This window comes from Gadus macrocephalus, chromosome 23 (assembly GCF_031168955.1).
Source record: "Gadus macrocephalus chromosome 23, ASM3116895v1".
In the NCBI taxonomy this organism is placed as follows: domain Eukaryota; kingdom Metazoa; phylum Chordata; class Actinopteri; order Gadiformes; family Gadidae; genus Gadus; species Gadus macrocephalus.
In genome coordinates, this window is record NC_082404.1 from 8,123,482 (window position 1) to 8,140,946 (window position 17,465).

The 17,465-nt window shown below is 47.6% G+C and overlaps 2 protein-coding genes across 2 annotated transcripts in view; one reads left to right on the plus strand and one right to left on the minus strand.

The window, feature by feature from the left end:
- Positions 1 to 995: 995 nt before the first annotated feature.
- kif9 (kinesin family member 9) lies at positions 996 to 13,762 on the plus strand. The gene is made up of 20 exons (XM_060045244.1): positions 996 to 1,195; positions 1,769 to 1,931; positions 2,281 to 2,387; positions 3,386 to 3,637; positions 3,861 to 3,944; positions 4,149 to 4,241; positions 4,949 to 5,096; positions 5,487 to 5,551; positions 7,764 to 7,841; positions 7,935 to 8,003; positions 8,211 to 8,315; positions 8,718 to 8,773; positions 9,089 to 9,176; positions 9,321 to 9,454; positions 9,841 to 10,008; positions 10,265 to 10,464; positions 10,552 to 10,722; positions 11,714 to 11,817; positions 12,395 to 12,496; positions 13,304 to 13,762. Exons 1-20 carry the CDS (start codon positions 1,121 to 1,123, stop codon positions 13,370 to 13,372), a joined length of 2,331 nt encoding a protein of 776 aa, XP_059901227.1. The 5' UTR covers positions 996 to 1,120; the 3' UTR covers positions 13,373 to 13,762.
- Positions 13,763 to 13,986: 224 nt separating this feature from the next.
- scrib (scribble planar cell polarity protein) overlaps positions 13,987 to 17,465 on the minus strand; it is a 74,159-nt gene continuing 70,680 nt past the window's right edge. Inside the window, 2 exon segments of the mRNA XM_060045247.1 lie at positions 13,987 to 15,374; positions 16,781 to 16,835. Coding sequence (XP_059901230.1) covers positions 15,259 to 15,374; positions 16,781 to 16,835 — 171 coding nt within the window. The 3' untranslated portion in view covers positions 13,987 to 15,258.

A 17,465-nucleotide genomic window follows, 5' to 3' on the forward strand; every position in this document is an offset into this window, starting at 1 on the left:
CAATAAAACACAACAGTGTTACCTCTTATGTTTTCTTTCATGACGACCAATAAAAAACAACAGTGTTACCCCTTATATTTTATTTGACATAGACAACAGTGTTACCCCTTTTTTTTTTTTTCATGACGACCAATAAAAAACAACAGTGTTACCCCTTATGTTTTTTTTCATGACGACCAATAAAAAACAACAGTGTTACCCCTTATGTTTTTTTTCATGACGACCAATAAAAAACGACAGTGTTACCCCTTATGTTTTTTTTCATGACGACCAATAAAAAACAACAGTGTTACCCCGTATGTTTTTTTTCATGACGACCAATAAAAAACGACAGTATTACCCCTTATGTTTTTTTTCATGACGACCAATAAAAAACGACAGTGTTACCCCTTATGTTTTTTTTCATGACGACCAATAAAAAACAACAGTGTTACCCCTTATGTTTTTTTTCATGACGACCAATAAAAAACGACAGTGTTACCCCTTGTGGTTTTTTCATGACGACCAATAAAAAACGACAGTGTTACCCCTTATGTTTTTTTTCATGACGACCGCATACAGCATACCGCATAGGGCCTACAGGCCGCATACAGACAGCATATTTATATATATATATATATATATATATGAATTATTTTAAAACATGTTTCTTTCGGTCAAAGATATTTGTCTTTCTGTTATATCTGTTAGGGGTATCTGAACAGGGACACAAATCCTTAAACTATGGGCATGTTCTGAACATACGTCAGGTAGTGAATGAAAAGTAGGTTGGTATTGCCAACTAAAAAGCAAATACTGTCGCATCGGAGGGGGTTCTATCAACTAAGATATGTTTACTTTTATTCCAGTACGACTCTAGTACTTAACACACCGCGGCACCCAGACCATGATCACAGACCATGTAGACTCAATGCTGAAGTATACCTCCCTAGGTGAGCGGTGGTTTGGCTCCGGGGGAGGGGGGTCAGGTCGTTGTCATGGCTCTCGTCAACATAAACATGAGTGTGTAAGATAAATGGCCGTCATTCAGTGTAACGGTTGGTACCAGATCAGACTATAGTGATGCAGCAGTAGCATTGCGAAGAATCGGGTCGTGATATAAGTTACTGTCTTCAGGATCATGAAGGTGTTCGTGAGAAGCCGACCGACCGCCACTTTTGCTCAAGAGCTCATAGAAATCCTCCCCGATGGAAAAGTAAGACAATTGTACTTTAATCGGACCCTTTCCTCAATATGTCCAATCAATCAAATGAACAATTACCAGGACATAAAAAGCATCACGGTATAGGTAAACATTTGACGATAAGAAATATAGGCCTATATTTGAATATACAATGAGACTAAATGTAGACCTTACTCATTTGGATGTTTTTTCCATAGAGCCACTTTTTCTTTAACACGTCTGAATCCCAAAATAAGGTGTTTGAACCCAAACATCCGAGGGCTTAGATTAGAACCCCTTATGGGTGTATCCGTAGTAGCCTATCTGTTAACCTTCACCTTGAGCAGCAGGTGAGCAGAAATACTGTACATTTAAAATATACAACTTGGAAGCCCAAAGGTGAGGTCAAATGTCTATCTCTCATGTTGGAAATGTGCTTAGACATATTATTATTACCGTTTTACTATCATTATAGGCTAGGTCATGTCAATATTTAACGATTTAATGTTGAGTATAATCGCTAATTGCTCATTCTTAAACAAATGTGTATCTAGCTCAAGCCAGCTAAAACTGTCCTTGTTCTTTGGTTCCTGTGGCTTGCCGTAGACGGTGCAGATCCACCAGAGCAAAGGGAGGCGGTGTGGAGGATACCACGCCCCCAGCTCCTGGTGCTTCCAGCTGGACGGGGTGCTGCACCTCCTGTCCCAGGAGGAGGTGTACGCCAGGGTGGGCCAGGAGGTGGTTTTGGGGGCGCTGGACGGGTACAATGGTCAGTCCAAACATCGGCATTTAATAACGTTTTATCCATTATAACGTTTATGATCAGTTTAGAACTGATTCTGATCTTAATTAGGTTGAGGAAAGGTTTAATCATATAGGAGTTGATGCTGGGACAGAGAACCCTCTTCTACGTGAATCACATTAAAACACAGAAACACATTATTCAGCAGACATACAAGAACAGCAAAGTGTTTACCGGAAAATTGCAGAATAATGTTAATTATTTGGTTTAAAATGTTTGCATCAATGAGAATGAGGGAAGACTGAATTCCCCTCAGTCCCTCCCCTGGGACCAGATAGTGTGGGTTTATCATTAACACTGTTCTGGTTCCCACCAGGTACGGTCTTGTGTTTTGGCCAAACAGGCGCAGGAAAGACCTACACCATGACGGGCACCACCGAGTCCTACCGCCAGCGAGGGATCATCCCCCGCGCGGTGGAACAGGTAACACACACACCTGGTCTGGAGAAGGTAACACACACACCTGTTCTGGAGCAGGTAACACACACACCTGGTCTGGAGAAGGTAACACACACACCTGTTCTGGAGCAGGTAACACACACACCTGTTATGGAGCAGGTAACACACACCTGGGTATACCCATGCTGCCTTTCGCGCTGCTAGGCAGCCTGGATTCCATGGATCCAATTTTCACCTGAGATAGGGAACCAATCACAGAACGGGGGGGGGACGGCAAGACGATGAAGACGTCTATTCAACACACCCATTGTCTTCTTCCTCATCGAATTTCTGTCACTCTACGTACGTCATCTGGTATAATTTATATGATTGGCTTTGAGCCTCGTACAGACTCATATGATAGACATTCGTAGGGCCCAATAAACGGCTCGTGGCAATCGTAAACCACGCCTCAAATAAGAGAAAATTAATGTGTGGTTCCCAGACCTCTTCTCAATGTAGATTGAGATGAGGTCTGGCGTTAGCCAGGCTAACACACACCTGGTATGGAGCAGGTAACACACACACACACCTGGTCTGCAGCAGGTAACACACACACCTGGTCTGGAGCAGGTAACACACACTCCTGGTCCGGTATGGTCTATATCTGGAGAAGGTGACACACACATACCACCACACTTGGCGATGGCTCGGTAGGTACAGTGGGTTGGCTGGTAACCGGAAGGGTTCTAGTTTGATCCCCGGCTCTTGCTCAGGGAATCCCAAGGTGTCGAGGATTCCCTGAGCAAGACACCTGACCCTAACTGCTCCCGACGAGCTGGCTGTCGCCCTTGTGTGACTGACAACGCCGTCAGTCGTGAATATGTGCATAAATGGGTGAATGTTAGCCAATATTTTACAGCACTTAAGAGTGGCCACTGGTAGAAAAGCGCTATATAAATGTGAATCGCTAGGTAAACCACAATTCTGGTCTTGTCTATGTCTATGTCTACTTTGTACTTATTTAGCTCTTTTTGTCCAAGGTGTTTCAGGAAGTGGCGAAGCGCAGCGACCAGATCTTCTCTGTCCAGCTGTCCTACCTGGAGGTCTACAACGACACCCTGACGGACCTGCTGTCCACACTGGCCGGGCCCCAGCACCTGGCCCCCCGGGGCCCAGTGCCCCCCCGGCCGGGTCTTGCGTTGATGGAAGAGCCCGGTGGGCGGGTGTCCATCAGGGGTCTGTCCCTGCACCCCGTCCAGAGCAAGGAGGAGGCCCTGGACCTGCTGTTTGAGGTGGGAGGTGACGCTGTGTGATAAGCCTCCTACTGTAAGACGCTGTGTGGAACACGTCCCACTGTAATTGGTTTGTACGTTGGCTGGCTGGGTTTTATTTGATCTCCTTCCCGATGCTTCCTCCTAGTTTTCCTTAAAGGAACTATCCTCACTCACAAGAAGGGATGAGAGCGCTGTTCATGTGGTGTGTACTACAGTGTTGGTGTGTGGTTGTCATGTCCAGGGGGAGCTGAATCGCATCATGGGAGCTCACGCTATGAACAACCACTCCTCCAGGTCCCACTGCATCTTCACCCTACACATACAGGTATCCCCCCTTTAACTTTTAACCTTTTGACCTCGGTAACAGGGTGTAAATGTGGGTTTGTGGGGGGGTTTAGGTTGTATCCATAGTCGGCGGGAAACAGCTAAAGCCAAGAACTCTTATGACGTGTATCTGAACCTCTTTATTGACACTTTTCTAACGTCTTAACACACGTACGTCTGCTTGTCGTCTCTGTGCTGGCGGTAGTCTCGCTCCAGGTCTCTCTCTGGCACCACGTTCCTGCGCTCCAAGCTGAGCCTGGTGGACCTGGCCGGGTCGGAGCGCCTGGGTAGGACTGGGGTGAGTGGTCCGGTCCGCCGAGACCCCCTTTGGCAGACAGCGTGGAACGGGTTTCGGTTTCCGGTGTGCGAACCTCGACAGAACCGTTCGGAGCATTTAGACCAAATTGTAATGCCTCGGCACCTCGAAAGGTTGGTGCCGAAAAATAGCAGGTTCCCTTTGAATCATCAGTGGGCGTGTCCCCTCCAGGCGGGAACGGGGATGGGAGAATAGGTGCTAGTACTGTGTACATCCAGGGTGCCCCGCCACCCACTGAGGACCCATCCTGGATTTGCCACTTGGCTAACAGTCCAGTACTGGGGGATCTGGTTCTGCCTGTACAAATGATTGAATGGGTTCAACGTAAGAGCAGTCTTTGTGTACTGTTTATATAGTTTTAAACATGTGTGTTCTCAACTTATGTGTGTTTAAAGTGTCTATACATTTAATGTGTGTCTGCGTGTTCAATCTGTGTCGATAGATCTTGTTTTAAGTGTTTGTGTATGTGAGTGTATTTAAAGTTTGTTTTCTTTTTGGGTACATAAAACATGTGTTTGATATATATATATATATATATATGTGTGTGTGTGTGTACGTTCTTAACATCTGTGTATATTTAAAGTGGTGCGGTTCAAGTGTATATAAAAGGTGTGTTCCTTATGGGTGTTATTTGTGTGTAAGCGTGTGTGTGTGTGTGTGTGTGTGTGTGTATGTGTGTGTGTGTGCAGGGGGCGGGGCAGACGTTGCGGGAGGCGACACACATCAACAAGTCTCTGTCCTTCCTGGAGCAGACCATCCTGGCCCTGGCGGACCCCCGCAGAGACCACGTCCCCTTCAGACAGAGCAAGCTCACCCACGCACTCAAACACTCCCTGGGTACACACACACACGGACACACACACACACACACACACACACACACACACACACACACACACACACACACACACACACACACACAAAAGTAATGTAAAAGGTTGGCAGGTGTTGTACAGGTCCTGTGAATACACACAGACAGCCTCATGATTCTTACCCTGCAGCAGACTGCTCACCTCTTAGAGCGGCGCCAAGCTGATAGGGGTCAAATGATGTGCATGGGGGTCAGAAAGAATGTTCTGGCCTCAGGAATCATAGGCACAGAAAGGTTGGGAACCAGCAGCTTGGGGTTCTATCCCAGATGGCCACGGTCTACCTGTAGGTCGTTATGAACCTGCACTGTAAGGTTCTTGGCTAACGTCTGGATGTCTGGATGCTTTCTTTCATCAGGAGGGAACTGCAACACAGTGCTGGTGGCCAACATCTACGGAGAGGAGACGCAGATGGACGAGACGGTGGGCAGCACGACTCCGACTTCCTCTTTCGGATATGATTTCCTGCTGTTGTTTATTTGTCTGTTGTCTGAGGTGTTTGTTTCCCTTTTGTCTGAGGTGTTTGTTTGCCTGTTGTCTGAGGTGTTTGTTTACCTGAGGGGTGTTCCACGAACGGAGGTTTAACAAACACTGAGTTAACGCTGAACTCTAGGTTGATTGACCCTGTGCCGACCAACCCAGAGTTTTCGGTTCCACAGCAGCGGTTATGCATTAGTTCAATCAACTCGGGGTTGGTTAACACAGGGTTGTGCGCGTCCACGCCAAACCTAAAAAGACGTGATGTATGGATCATGGAAACCCTGATCGATATGGCGAAACGGGCCGCTTATTTCAATGAAATGGAACTCCAGGTTCTCCTGGAGAGCTATGACGAGGAGAAGGACATTATCACAAGAAAAGGGAACGCTAAAGCCTCTGCAACCCGGAGAACCAAAGCCTGGCAGCGGATCGCTGACCGCGTAAATGCGTTAGTTACACGTCAAAAGCATGATCCTTATTTGAGCCATGAATATATAAATATCCCAGTTAAGCATTCTTAAAGATCCTACCATAACCCCTTTCTTCTAAAACAATATGTACTCCGATTGCTTCCAAGCGGTCAGAGGATCAAGTATAAAAATGAAGTATAAAAAACATACAAACTGGTAAGCTTTTCCCACCATCGTATTGGTATAAATTTAAATAAGCCATTTTTTTAAGCCAATCGTGAAAAGGCCGACAGTCGGCAGACTGGATCTGGCCCTCAAATTGTCTTGACCCCGGTGGAGGAGCTGTTAATAAACATAAATTCAGGGCGCCCTGGCATGGAGGGGGTAGCCTACCTGGAGGTATTACCACCTCAGAGAGTCATGGGCCATACCCCACACTGGTTGAATGTAGGTTTTTGTGTTTTCTTGTATTTTAGATTTTTTTTGCCTTCGAAGTAACACATGCAAACCGTGTGCTTGCCACAGCGCATACTATTCCAAATGTTTCTTTTTTTTGGTAACTGGGTAGAAAACCTAAAAGTGACAATTCATCAACTTCACAGATCAAGATGGATCAGTGCTTGTAATGAAGCCGCCGGCTACGATCGAACATTCTCCAGTGGATGCAAGTCCGTTAGGACTATTTTATACTTTATGTTGTAAATGCCTCTCGGCATAGTACTCAGACAATATTGCTCTTTGTATGATAGGAGGCCGATACAAATCTTGGATGGGTCATCTGAAACGACTGTGATGTGCTCAGCATCTCCAGCATTAGGCCTATAGCCTAATAGATAAAACTACCATTTGAAAAAAACGGAGGGCTATGCAAATAGTCTGGAGTGAACTGAGGCCAGGTCCTCGATTGGTAGTGTTGGCTATGCAAGGCTATTTAAATATAAAGATTTGCGCGAGAATCTATATCTCTCCACTCCAGCAAAAAGTCATCCAATATGCCAAGATGTCGAGCCGTGGTCTTATCAATCGCTCCCGGTGGATTGCACGTATAATTTGCGCTCTGATATCAGCAGTTCTCTCATCAAAAGGGCATGCCATTGTGAACACATGAAATCTGCGGTGAACGCCGGTTGAAATACCCAAAACCGGGTTATGTTTCAAACTTAACCTGCGCAAAACCTGGTCCGACCAGGTTTGATTCAGAGCATATGTTGCTATAGCAACTAACATACCGTGATCCTTTTGGAACGGAAAACCTAGGGTTACAGCCAACCCTGGGTTAACTTACCCGGTTATGTGATAAAACCGGCTTTGTGGAACACCCCACTGTTGTCTGAGGTGTTTGTTTACCTGTTGTCTGAGGTGTTTGTTCGCCTGTTGTCTGAGGTGTTTGGTGGTCTGTTGTCTGAGGTGTTTGTCTGTTGTCTGAGGTGTTTGTTTACCTGTTGTCTAAGGTGTTTGTTTATTTGTTGTGTGAGGTGTTTGTATGGCTGTTGTCGGAGGTGTTTGTTTACGTGTTGTCTGAGGTGTTTGTTTGGCTATTGTCTGAGGTGTTTGTTTGGCTGTTGTCTAAGGTGTTTGTTTACGTGTTGTCTGAGGTGTTTGATTGGCTGTGGTCTGAGGTCTTTGTTTGTCTGTTGTCTGGGGTGTTTACTAAAGGTGATGGTTGGTGGTTAGGGTTAATGAACCCTAATGAATGCTAGGGTCATCGTTCATTTGTTTACCCAGTGCTGCGTTGTGTCCTGCAGCTGTCCACGCTGCGGTTCGCCAGTCGGATGAAGAGCGTCAAAAGCCAACCGTCCATCAACCAACACGTTGACCCTGCAGTGAGACACACACTCTCATAGGCTTCATTATACTGAGTGCCACCGCTGCCTACAGAGACACAGGATCTTGACCCTAAACCTAACTGTCTGTAGTTGGAGGTGAAGAGGCTCCAGAAGGAAGTGGAGATGCTGAGGGATGAGCTGTCCATCCAGAATCTCCTGGTGAGTAGCTTCACCACCACCACCTATTCGCTGGTTAATCATTTCAGAATGAATGAATGTTATGGGCCTCCTCTCCATCCTAGTTTCTCTTTTTTAGGTATTTTATTAGTTGTCATGATGGCTGTGCTAATAAACCCAAATGGGTTCTTAGTACCTTACCATCACGTATGTTCCTTCGATGTAAAAAAGTGTGTAAATGAACTCCAGGTGAATGGAGGGGGGGCGAGGTACCAGCCTCTCTCCAAGGCCCAACAGGCTGAACTCCAGGACCAGGTGCAGAGGTACCTGGAAGGAAGTCTTGAGGCCATCAGTGTGAGAGATTTACTACCCACACACACACACAAACACACACACTCACACACACAAATTAACACACAGATTATCCATCTAAACACCAATATTAACACTACCACACAAACTCCCAGATTAACACTCATATTTACAACACAAACTCCCAGAAGACCACTCAGTTTAACCACACAAACTCCCAGATTAACACTCAAATTAACTACACAAACACCCAGATTAACATGGACAGTTTACCACACAAACTCCCAGAAGACCACTCTGATTAACCACACAAACACAGATTCATACACAGATGAACCACACAAATTCCCAGATTAACATACAAACACCCATATTACCACTCAGGTTAACCACCCAGACACCCAGATTAGACTAGTAGATTAACCTCCTCCTCCTGCTCCTCAGGTGGTCAGTGTCAGACAGCTGCAGGAGGTCTTCTCTCAGTTCAGACTGGCTGTGCAGTGAGTAGTCATGTGACCGCAAGCTCTGTTTACTGAATGGCTTGGGGCATTCGTCAAGACAACAGCAGAACTAGGAGGACTTTTTAGATGGGGCAGGATGGTCTAGTGGGGAGGGGGTTTGACTCTCAGCCCATTAGTTCTGGGTTTGAAACCCAACAGTTTACCAGTAGGCATCCCTGAGCATGCATTATCCCCCCTTACCTGCTCCCCTTGTAAATCTCCTACTATTGTGTGTGTGTGTGTGTGTGTGTGTGTGTGTGTGTGTGTGTGTGTGTGTGTGTGTGTGTGTGTGTGTGTGTGTGTGTGTTCTAACAGAGAGCAGGAGCAGAGAGTGAAGGCCAAGCTCTCTCAGACCTACACGCTGGTGGAGAGAGGCCGGGCCGACGACTCAGCCAATCCCAAGGTCAGGAACAGCAAACCAGGAAGTGGTTCTGTAGTGTAGACCTATCCAGCCTCCCGATCGGTTTAAAGAGCAACGGCAGATCTGAGGACTGATGACAGCTGTGCTTATCTCGTTCTGCTTTGTGAAACGTCTCTACAACCCGAGGAGGAGGATGAAGTGGAGGAGGAAGAGGAGGAGGAGGAGGAGGAGGAGGTGGGCGGCAGCCGCAGGGTGGGGGGTATGACCGGCCGCGCCCGAGTCAAGAGCAAACGCAAGAAGGCTAAAGAAGCCCCGCCGAGGTGAGTCCCCAACCCAGGAGAGCCATGGGGAATGCACTCAACCCAGGTTTGTTGTCGGAAGTAAACAACATTTATCTTTCACGAATATTTGTGGTGTTGGAGGTGTTTTGGTGGGCAGAATAGGAAACAATAAGAAAACAGAAGCTAATTTGTTTAACGAGCGATTTCACACAAAGGATATGAACATCCTTTGTGGGACTAAATGCTTGGAAATAAACACAATTCTTAAAAGTGTTGTCTCTTCTTTTGAAATCAGGGTTTGAACCCAGAGGTACAAATTAATGAGTTCAATCTACTATGAAGAAACATGACAGGACTTTTATTTTGAAAACCCTTGTGGTTATTTTCATCTTTTTGTGTTCCTCCCTCTATGGATGTGGGTTCAGCCGGGGGAAAAAGCCTGGAGCCGCGAGTCCTGTTCATGGGAAGGCACTAGAGACCAGATCCAGTCCCAGGATACATCCTCCTCCCCAGACCCCTGAGGACGAACCGGACCCCCCCGACCAGGAAGTACAGGAAGCACCACCTCCAGAGGCAGAGCCAATCAGGACAGAGTATGTTTGCCAACCATAGTCACGTTAGTGCCAGCCGGAGAGAGGATCATGAATTGTATCGTTGTCCGGACGGAAACGGATATCCCTCTGCAGTGTAGGAAGTCCCCTGCACTTAACTCATGTCACCGAAAGTCCCGCCCTCTCTGTCTCTGCACTAAACCCATATCACCGAAAGTCCCGCCCTCTCTCTCTCTCCACTGCACCCATGTCCCTTAAAGTCCCAGCCTTGCTCTACACCCCTCCCCTCCGCCTGCAGCTCCCCCCCCACCAAGGCCCAGGCCTTCGAGGAGTTCAAGGCGTCGGGCGGGGCCGGCCTCCACCGCCTCCTGCGGAGCAACAAGGAGGTGCTGCAGGAGCGCCGCGCCCTCCTGCACCTCCTCGGCCAGGAGCTCAACGCCGCCAAGAGGGACATCGACGCGGCGGCGGAGGACGTCCAGCGGCACCGCCACGCTCACGGTGCGTAACCATGGCGACGGGGAAGACAGTGTGACGAAGCCTTTGAAGGGCCGACCCGCCAATAAAGCCGGGGTGGTGGTTCCGCAGGCCGGCTCCGGGGGTCCGAGGAGACCCAGGACGTGGAGGAGGCCCTGGTGGGCCGTCTGGGGGCCCTGAGGACGCGGTACCGCCAGCACCACGACCAGCTGGGCCCCGCGAGGGCCGAGGTCCGCTACTGCCAGCACCTGGTGGACCGCTGCAGGGTCCGCCTGCTCTCAGGTCAGACCCCTGTCCACACAGGAGTACTGCAGTACTACACCAGAGTACTGCAGTACTAGACCAGAGTACTGCAGTACTCCGTCTCAAGATAAGAGACCCCAGTAGTACTGTAGTACTAAACCAGAATACTGCAGTACCAAGTCTCCACATAGGAGACCCCAGGAGTACTGTAGTACTACACCAGAGTACTGCAGTACCAAGTCTCCACACAGGAGACCCCAGGAGTACTGTAGTACTACACCAGAGTACTGCAGTACCAAGTCTCCACATAGGAGACCCCAGGAGTACTGTAGTACTACACCAGAGTACTGCAGTACCAAGTCTCCACATAGGAGACCCCAGGAGTACTGTAGTACTACACCAGAGTACTGCAGTACCAAGTCTCCACATAGGAGACCCCAGGAGTACTGTAGTACTACACCAGAGTACTGCAGTACCAAGTCTCCACATAGGAGACCCCAGGAGTACTGTAGTACTACACCAGAGTACTGCAGTACCAAGTCTCCACACAGGAGACCCCAGGAGTACTGTAGTACTACACCAGAGTACTGCAGTACCAAGTCTCCACATAGGAGACCCCAGGAGTACTGTAGTACTACACCAGAGTACTGCAGTACCAAGTCTCCACATAGGAGACCCCAGGAGTACTGTAGTACTACACCAGAGTACTGCAGTACCAAGTCTCCACATAGGAGACCCCAGGAGTACTGTAGTACTACACCAGAGTACTGCAGTACCAAGTCTCCACATAGGAGACCCCAGGAGTACTGTAGTACTACACCAGAGTACTGCAGTACCAAGTCTCCACACAGGAGACCCACATTACTTCCCTGCATTACTTGGTTCCCTCAAGTCATGCAGGCATTACTTGATGTGTCTGCAAATGATGCTTTGCATCGCGTACTTTAGCAGCTGCTACACGTTGTATTCGTTTTTGTTGTATTTGCACAACTCACCCTAAGCTGTGAACTCTCATCTTGTGCTTGGACAGAGTTTGAGAGCTGGTACCCCAACTCCTTGCTGTCGCCCCGGGAGGTCCCGGAAAGGGGTTCGATCACGCCTGGGCTCGTACCCCCGGACCGCTCTCCCTCCCTGGTGAGCCTGCTCAGCGGCTTGCCCTGGGGCGGAGGCTGTGGATGATCTGGGACTCACCCAGGGGACTGGGGTTTGGTGGTCTGGGACTCACCCAGGGGACTGGGGTTTGGTGGTCTGGGACTCACCCAGGGGACTGGGGTTTGGTGGTCTGGGACTCACCCAGGGGACTGGGGTTTGGTGGTCTGGGACTCACCCAGGGGACTGGGGTTTGGTGGTCTGGGACTCACCCAGGGGACTGGGGTTTGGTTGAAACTGGAGCTAGGTTCTTGCACAACCGGCAGCGTCGCTCAATGGTTGTTTGCCGATCGGAAAGGGCGGTTGCGGTGATCAGTGTTGACTCAGAGACTGCACGTTGCTTGGATTTTGGTTGAATAAAGTAGAAAATGCTGCCTTCACTGAGGCATTATGGGAGATAAGATTTGGGAACATGTTTGTTACAAAATAAATATTAACATAACGGTGACAGCAAGTGTTCCCATCACCACATGTTGGTTCACACCATGGTATTTAAACCGTGAGCTACTTGGCTAATGGTTTAGCAGAATGTACACTTCCTCATCGTGCTTCCTGTTGTCAGGGCGACGAGGAGCGGCGTCCTTGTGAGCACGTCCAGAGCAGGCGAGGCGAGGGGCCCGGCGCCGTGGCCTTCTACAACGCCCACCGCCGGAGCCTCAGACGGGTGAGTGGAGAACCCACGTTCCGGGGAGCGTCCGCATGTTCACATCCCTCGGTACAAACCGTCACTAGACCTGAAGTACGAGGAGGTAGAGATCTCCACGTTCTGACTCCATTCGTACCGCGATGGACGAAGGGAAGCGTTGAAAGGCTGTGAATTGGCACATTCGAATAAAAGGTCTTTCACTATGTTGGATGGTTCCCCACCAACACGCATGTTGAAATCTCTTTTCAAACTTAACTTACTTTGCTCACCATTTGAGAAGCACTGGTTTAAATGTCAGGGGGAGGGGGGGGGGTTTGAGGGGCAGGGGGGACTTAGCGCCATTTTATTTTATAAATAACTTATTTTTTATTTGAATTATGTTAATGTTAAATATTGTTGCATATATTGCACACAAAAAAAATAGTTTAGAAGTCATATATTTTTGAAAGGGAATAAGCTGATGAAGCTGACAAGTGACCAATGTTTACGGTTTAAAGATATTTTGTATTAAATGCAAACCCCAGTGAATCATTTGCTCTTGGAAATTGTTTTAAGTTGTTGCAGATGTTATCTCATTTTGTATGTTATCTAATGTTAGCTAACTTTATTAATCTATTTTGATAAGGTGAATGTATGCAGAATGCTGGTGCCAGCAACTCATACAGTGGTTTTGTACAGATAAATAAATATTAGAAGGTTCTCAATAGTACTTCAATTCAGGGGGGTTGTGAAAAAAATTCTGTCTCATAGGGGGGAATGATAATCCTAGGGGGGAATGAAATAATTGAGAACCACTGAGTTAAACTATGCTCTCTCTCCCAACAGATGAAGAGCAGAAGACCTCCAGGAACTCTCCCAAATACACTTCCCACCACGGTTCTCCCCTTTGCCTAGGGGACCAGATTTTTGTGCAGACCATCGAACACAATAAAAAAGTTGCAGTATTCCTTTGAAAAGCTCTTATCTGAACAAAAGACACAATGCGGTGAATCGGCTTATTAAATGAAAAGTAAAATTTATTATTCCTGAACCACAAAATAGACTTCTTTGGTTGTACAAATCCCCTAGTTACAGTCTGGTATGAGCTCTACACATCCACCCCATAATATCTCTGCCCCGCCCCCCTCCCACAGAGAACAGATGAACAAACACAGCATTAAAAAGGTGAATCCCAACGTGTTGGAGAAAGCGTTACCTACTCAACTATAATATTTATATAAAAAAAAAAGACATTCACGAATGTTTCCAACCAAAAACTGAATCTCAGTCAGCTCAACATGGAAAGCTGTGATTAGTAGATTCTAGATTAAATTACAACGCCTGAGCAGCTCGCTGCCAGAACATCCCAACGACTTGATATCTGGAGAGAGAGGGGGGTTAAAGTAAAGTTGTGCCTAGAAGAGGTCTCTCCCATCATTTAAAACCATTAAAACCAATATACAAGCAGAGAGCTCCCAGTTGCAAGCCCGGTAACCACTGGCCCGCATGGCTCAGTTTATTTATTCCCCCCCCCCCCCCCCCCCCCCCCGAGTTAGCTTTCCATACAATATTCACACGATATTAAAGGATTTCTCAGTGGTATCAGATTTAAATTAACCAAAGACGGATTCAAAACAATAGACATTATAACCCTGCCACCCTCAAGAGCCTCCTGATATGAAGAGAATGATTTATAGTTTACAGCGACGCCCTTAAAAGGACGGGAGGAAAGTACCATAAGACCCCTGGCGATGGCGCTGTGACTGAGCTAGCGGTAGCTTTCTTTTACATTGTATTGTCTGCTAGGGTTGTAGCCTGTGGATGTAAACGGCGGTGGATGAACAGTAATGCTGGCGTCTCGTCAGGGTGGCTAGCGCAGGACTCTTGACGCTCTCTGCTCCACTCCTCGGGTAGGCCGGGGCCTTCTTCGTTAGTTGCCTCGCAGGCCGTCATAAAATGTGTTTTTAAAATGCGTATACAAAATAGAAGGGTGATATTTGCTGTTACTTCCTTCATAGCTTGATAGTGTTAAAATAGGTTAAAAGGGAAAATAATCGACGTGACTTTGTGCTCTGAAGGGGCTTACAGCAGTAGGAAAAGGCTTAGATTCAAAGACTAAAATGTTCCAGACCAAAATAAACTTTGGATGTTAGAATCTTGTAGTGTATCTTTGTGTGTGTATCTTTGTGTGTGTGTGTGTATCTTTGTGTGTGTGTGTGTGTGTGTGTATCTTTGTGTGTGTGTGTGTATCTTTGTGTGTGTGTGTGTGTGTGTGTGTGTGTGTGTGTGTGTGTGTGTGTGTGTGTGTGTGTGTGTGTGTGTGTGTGTGGAAGCGACGCGTGCACGTGAAGGCAGCAGGACGCGCACGCTACCCCTATAACATTTACAATCTAGTCACTCCGAATAATAACATTCCCAAAGTTAGTATTACAGCTACGATTATTTTCTTCCAGTCTACTTTTCTCTCTCTTTTTTTAAAAAACAGCAAAACAAAAAGATCAGCAGAAACTAAACATCGTCCCGGCGACTCGTCCCCTAGCAACGCGTCCCATAGCAACGCTCCGCTTCACAGGCGTCGCAATGAACGCACACCGCCGGCTCTGTTGGCATGGCGACGAGGACCAGTGTGCTGGGACGCCCATCTTGTGTGGTGACTCATTTCCTGACCTGCCCCGCCTTCGTGGACGCAGCAGGAAGTGACTAGTTTGGATCGTCGTTGTCGCCGTGGTTTCCACACATCTGGTGGTCCTCAGCCGTTGTGTGTGTGTGTGTGTGCGTGTGTGTGTTCCTGTGTTCCGGGGCTATGTGGGGACGGCGGCTTCCAGGCTGTGGCGGCCCTGTCTCAGCTTGCGTTTGTTGCTGTACAGCGACACCTCCTCCGGGCCCCCATCCGCCTCCTCTGGGTTCACAGCTGCTACTGGGACACACACACACACACACACACACACACACACACACACACACACACACACACACACACACACACACACTAGTGTTAACGACGACCTCAGCCCATCTTGAAAACTAAAGGAAGCTGACATGGAAGAGAAACAAGGAAGTGGAAAGAATGACGCAGAGAAGCAAGTGAAGAAACAGCAGACAAGAGTATACATTTAAAGAGTTAGTACACACCGCAAGTTAAACCTGCAGTAGCAGCACCCCCACTGGTCAAACGTAGTATTACACATGCACTTGTTTTCGTTGGTTTAATTGTCACTTTACTGGCTAATCTCATAACTCGTTGTGTTTCAAGTGGTCGTGTTTACTCCTTTAATATCAGGATTCTAATAAATGTACATCACATCGAGACCGTGACTCTGAAATGGTGATCAATTTGAAAAATCAACCAGTGTAGAAAACTTGGGCTGGACTACAAAACACGCACAGGTACGTCTAGAGTGATGTCACAACGTCTACTGTTTTATGGTAGATTTTTTTTTTGGTTAATTTGATATTGTATAGCGCATTATCGTTGGAACGAAAAGCAAAATCCAGTAACGCCCATTGTTCTGTAGCAGGGGTCACCATCACGGCGCCCGCAAGGACCAGATGAGGCCCCCGCCGGCCTGTTCTCAACATAGCACTACTCATTCTTCAACAACTCTTTCCCACATTCTTTAAGTCATTGTTGATAATTATTGTGAGAAATCCTTAACATGATCAGTGTCTTCACATCGATGAGTATCATTAACATTAATAATAATGTATAACTAAAGGCAAACTGAGCAAATTTGTTATTTCAGAAGAGTATCAAACTGGGTGCCCTTCGTATGACTCAGTACCCATGGGTCTCAGGTTCAGAAAGGTTGGTGACCCCTGGTCTGTAGTGTATGAATTCAGCCTCTCTTTCTCTCTTTCCCACACCCAGGCACCTCCACCGGATGCCAGGTCAGAGACCCCAACCCAGTAGTCCTCCACGGACCCCATCTAAGGTGACACACCACACCAAGCCAGGCGAGAACCCCACAGACCCGCTAAACCCCCATGCCTAGGCTACCAAGCTCGGCCCCGTTAACACACGGCACACGTTTGGGGGTCCTACCAAGATGGGGGGGGTCTATCCCAGGTAGTCACCTGGAGACGAGAACACATTATTACACCAGTCTGCATGGCTACTGGCACACCCCTCTCCAGACACACACACACACACACACACACACACACACACACACACACACACACACACACACACACACACAGTTTTTAGCAGTTTTTCTGTTTTCTCAAAGAGCAGCCTCCAACCAGTTTGTGGCGCTGACCCTAGAGATGAGTCTAAGGATCTAAGGACGACTGTTGACTGTAGCCCATCCCACAGGAACTCACCCGGGCTGCTGGTGCCGTCGTCTATGAAGCAGGGCTCATCCACCAGGTCAGGTGACTAGGAGATAGAGAGAGAGAGAGGAAAGAATCACAACCGGGTAGGGGCGTGTGTTTATGTGTGTGTGTGCCAACATTTAGTCCCCTCGTATTTAAAGGGCCCCCCTTTTTCCCCACACACCAGGAGTTCTAAATCTACCCAATTAGAGACATTTCAAGTGCCAAGAGACTGCCAATTGGTAAAGGAGACCAATTGGACGCCCACTTGTGATGTCACTAACGGGTCGACTTCAGCAAAGACTGATCAATCACCGTCACACCTGGTTGGGAAACTGGGAGCCGTTTAATTAGTGTGTGTGTGTTACTTTGACCCTTAACCCTGTGGAAGGTTACCAGAAAGTGCTGCCATGTTAGTTAACCACTTACAGACTGTACACAAAGGCAAACAGGAGAGTGTTGCAAGAGTTCCCGGCAACACTAGACAGCACCCAGAGAGCTAGTTAACTTGATCTGTAGAGTCACAGTCTCAACCTGAGAGCCCTTAACCAGCTGAAGACTTACCTCTTCAGCTGGGCGCCCCAGATAGCGTGTTACACCTGTTGTTACGCACTTAACGACAACATTTTAGTACTTTAGCATCCTGGGATTACATTTAGACATTAAGCAAAAACTCTTATTCAGGTTTACTTAT

Coding starts and splice junctions, on each gene's coding strand:
- kif9 (XM_060045244.1), top strand. CDS start 1,121: ATGAAGGTGTTCGTGAGAAGCCGACCGACCGCCACTTTTGCTCAAGAG. Junction 5,552..7,763: donor AGACGCAGATGGACGAGACG/GTGGGCAGCACG, acceptor TGTGTCCTGCAG/CTGTCCACGCTGCGGTTCGC. Junction 10,723..11,713: donor CAGGGTCCGCCTGCTCTCAG/GTCAGACCCCTG, acceptor GTGCTTGGACAG/AGTTTGAGAGCTGGTACCCC.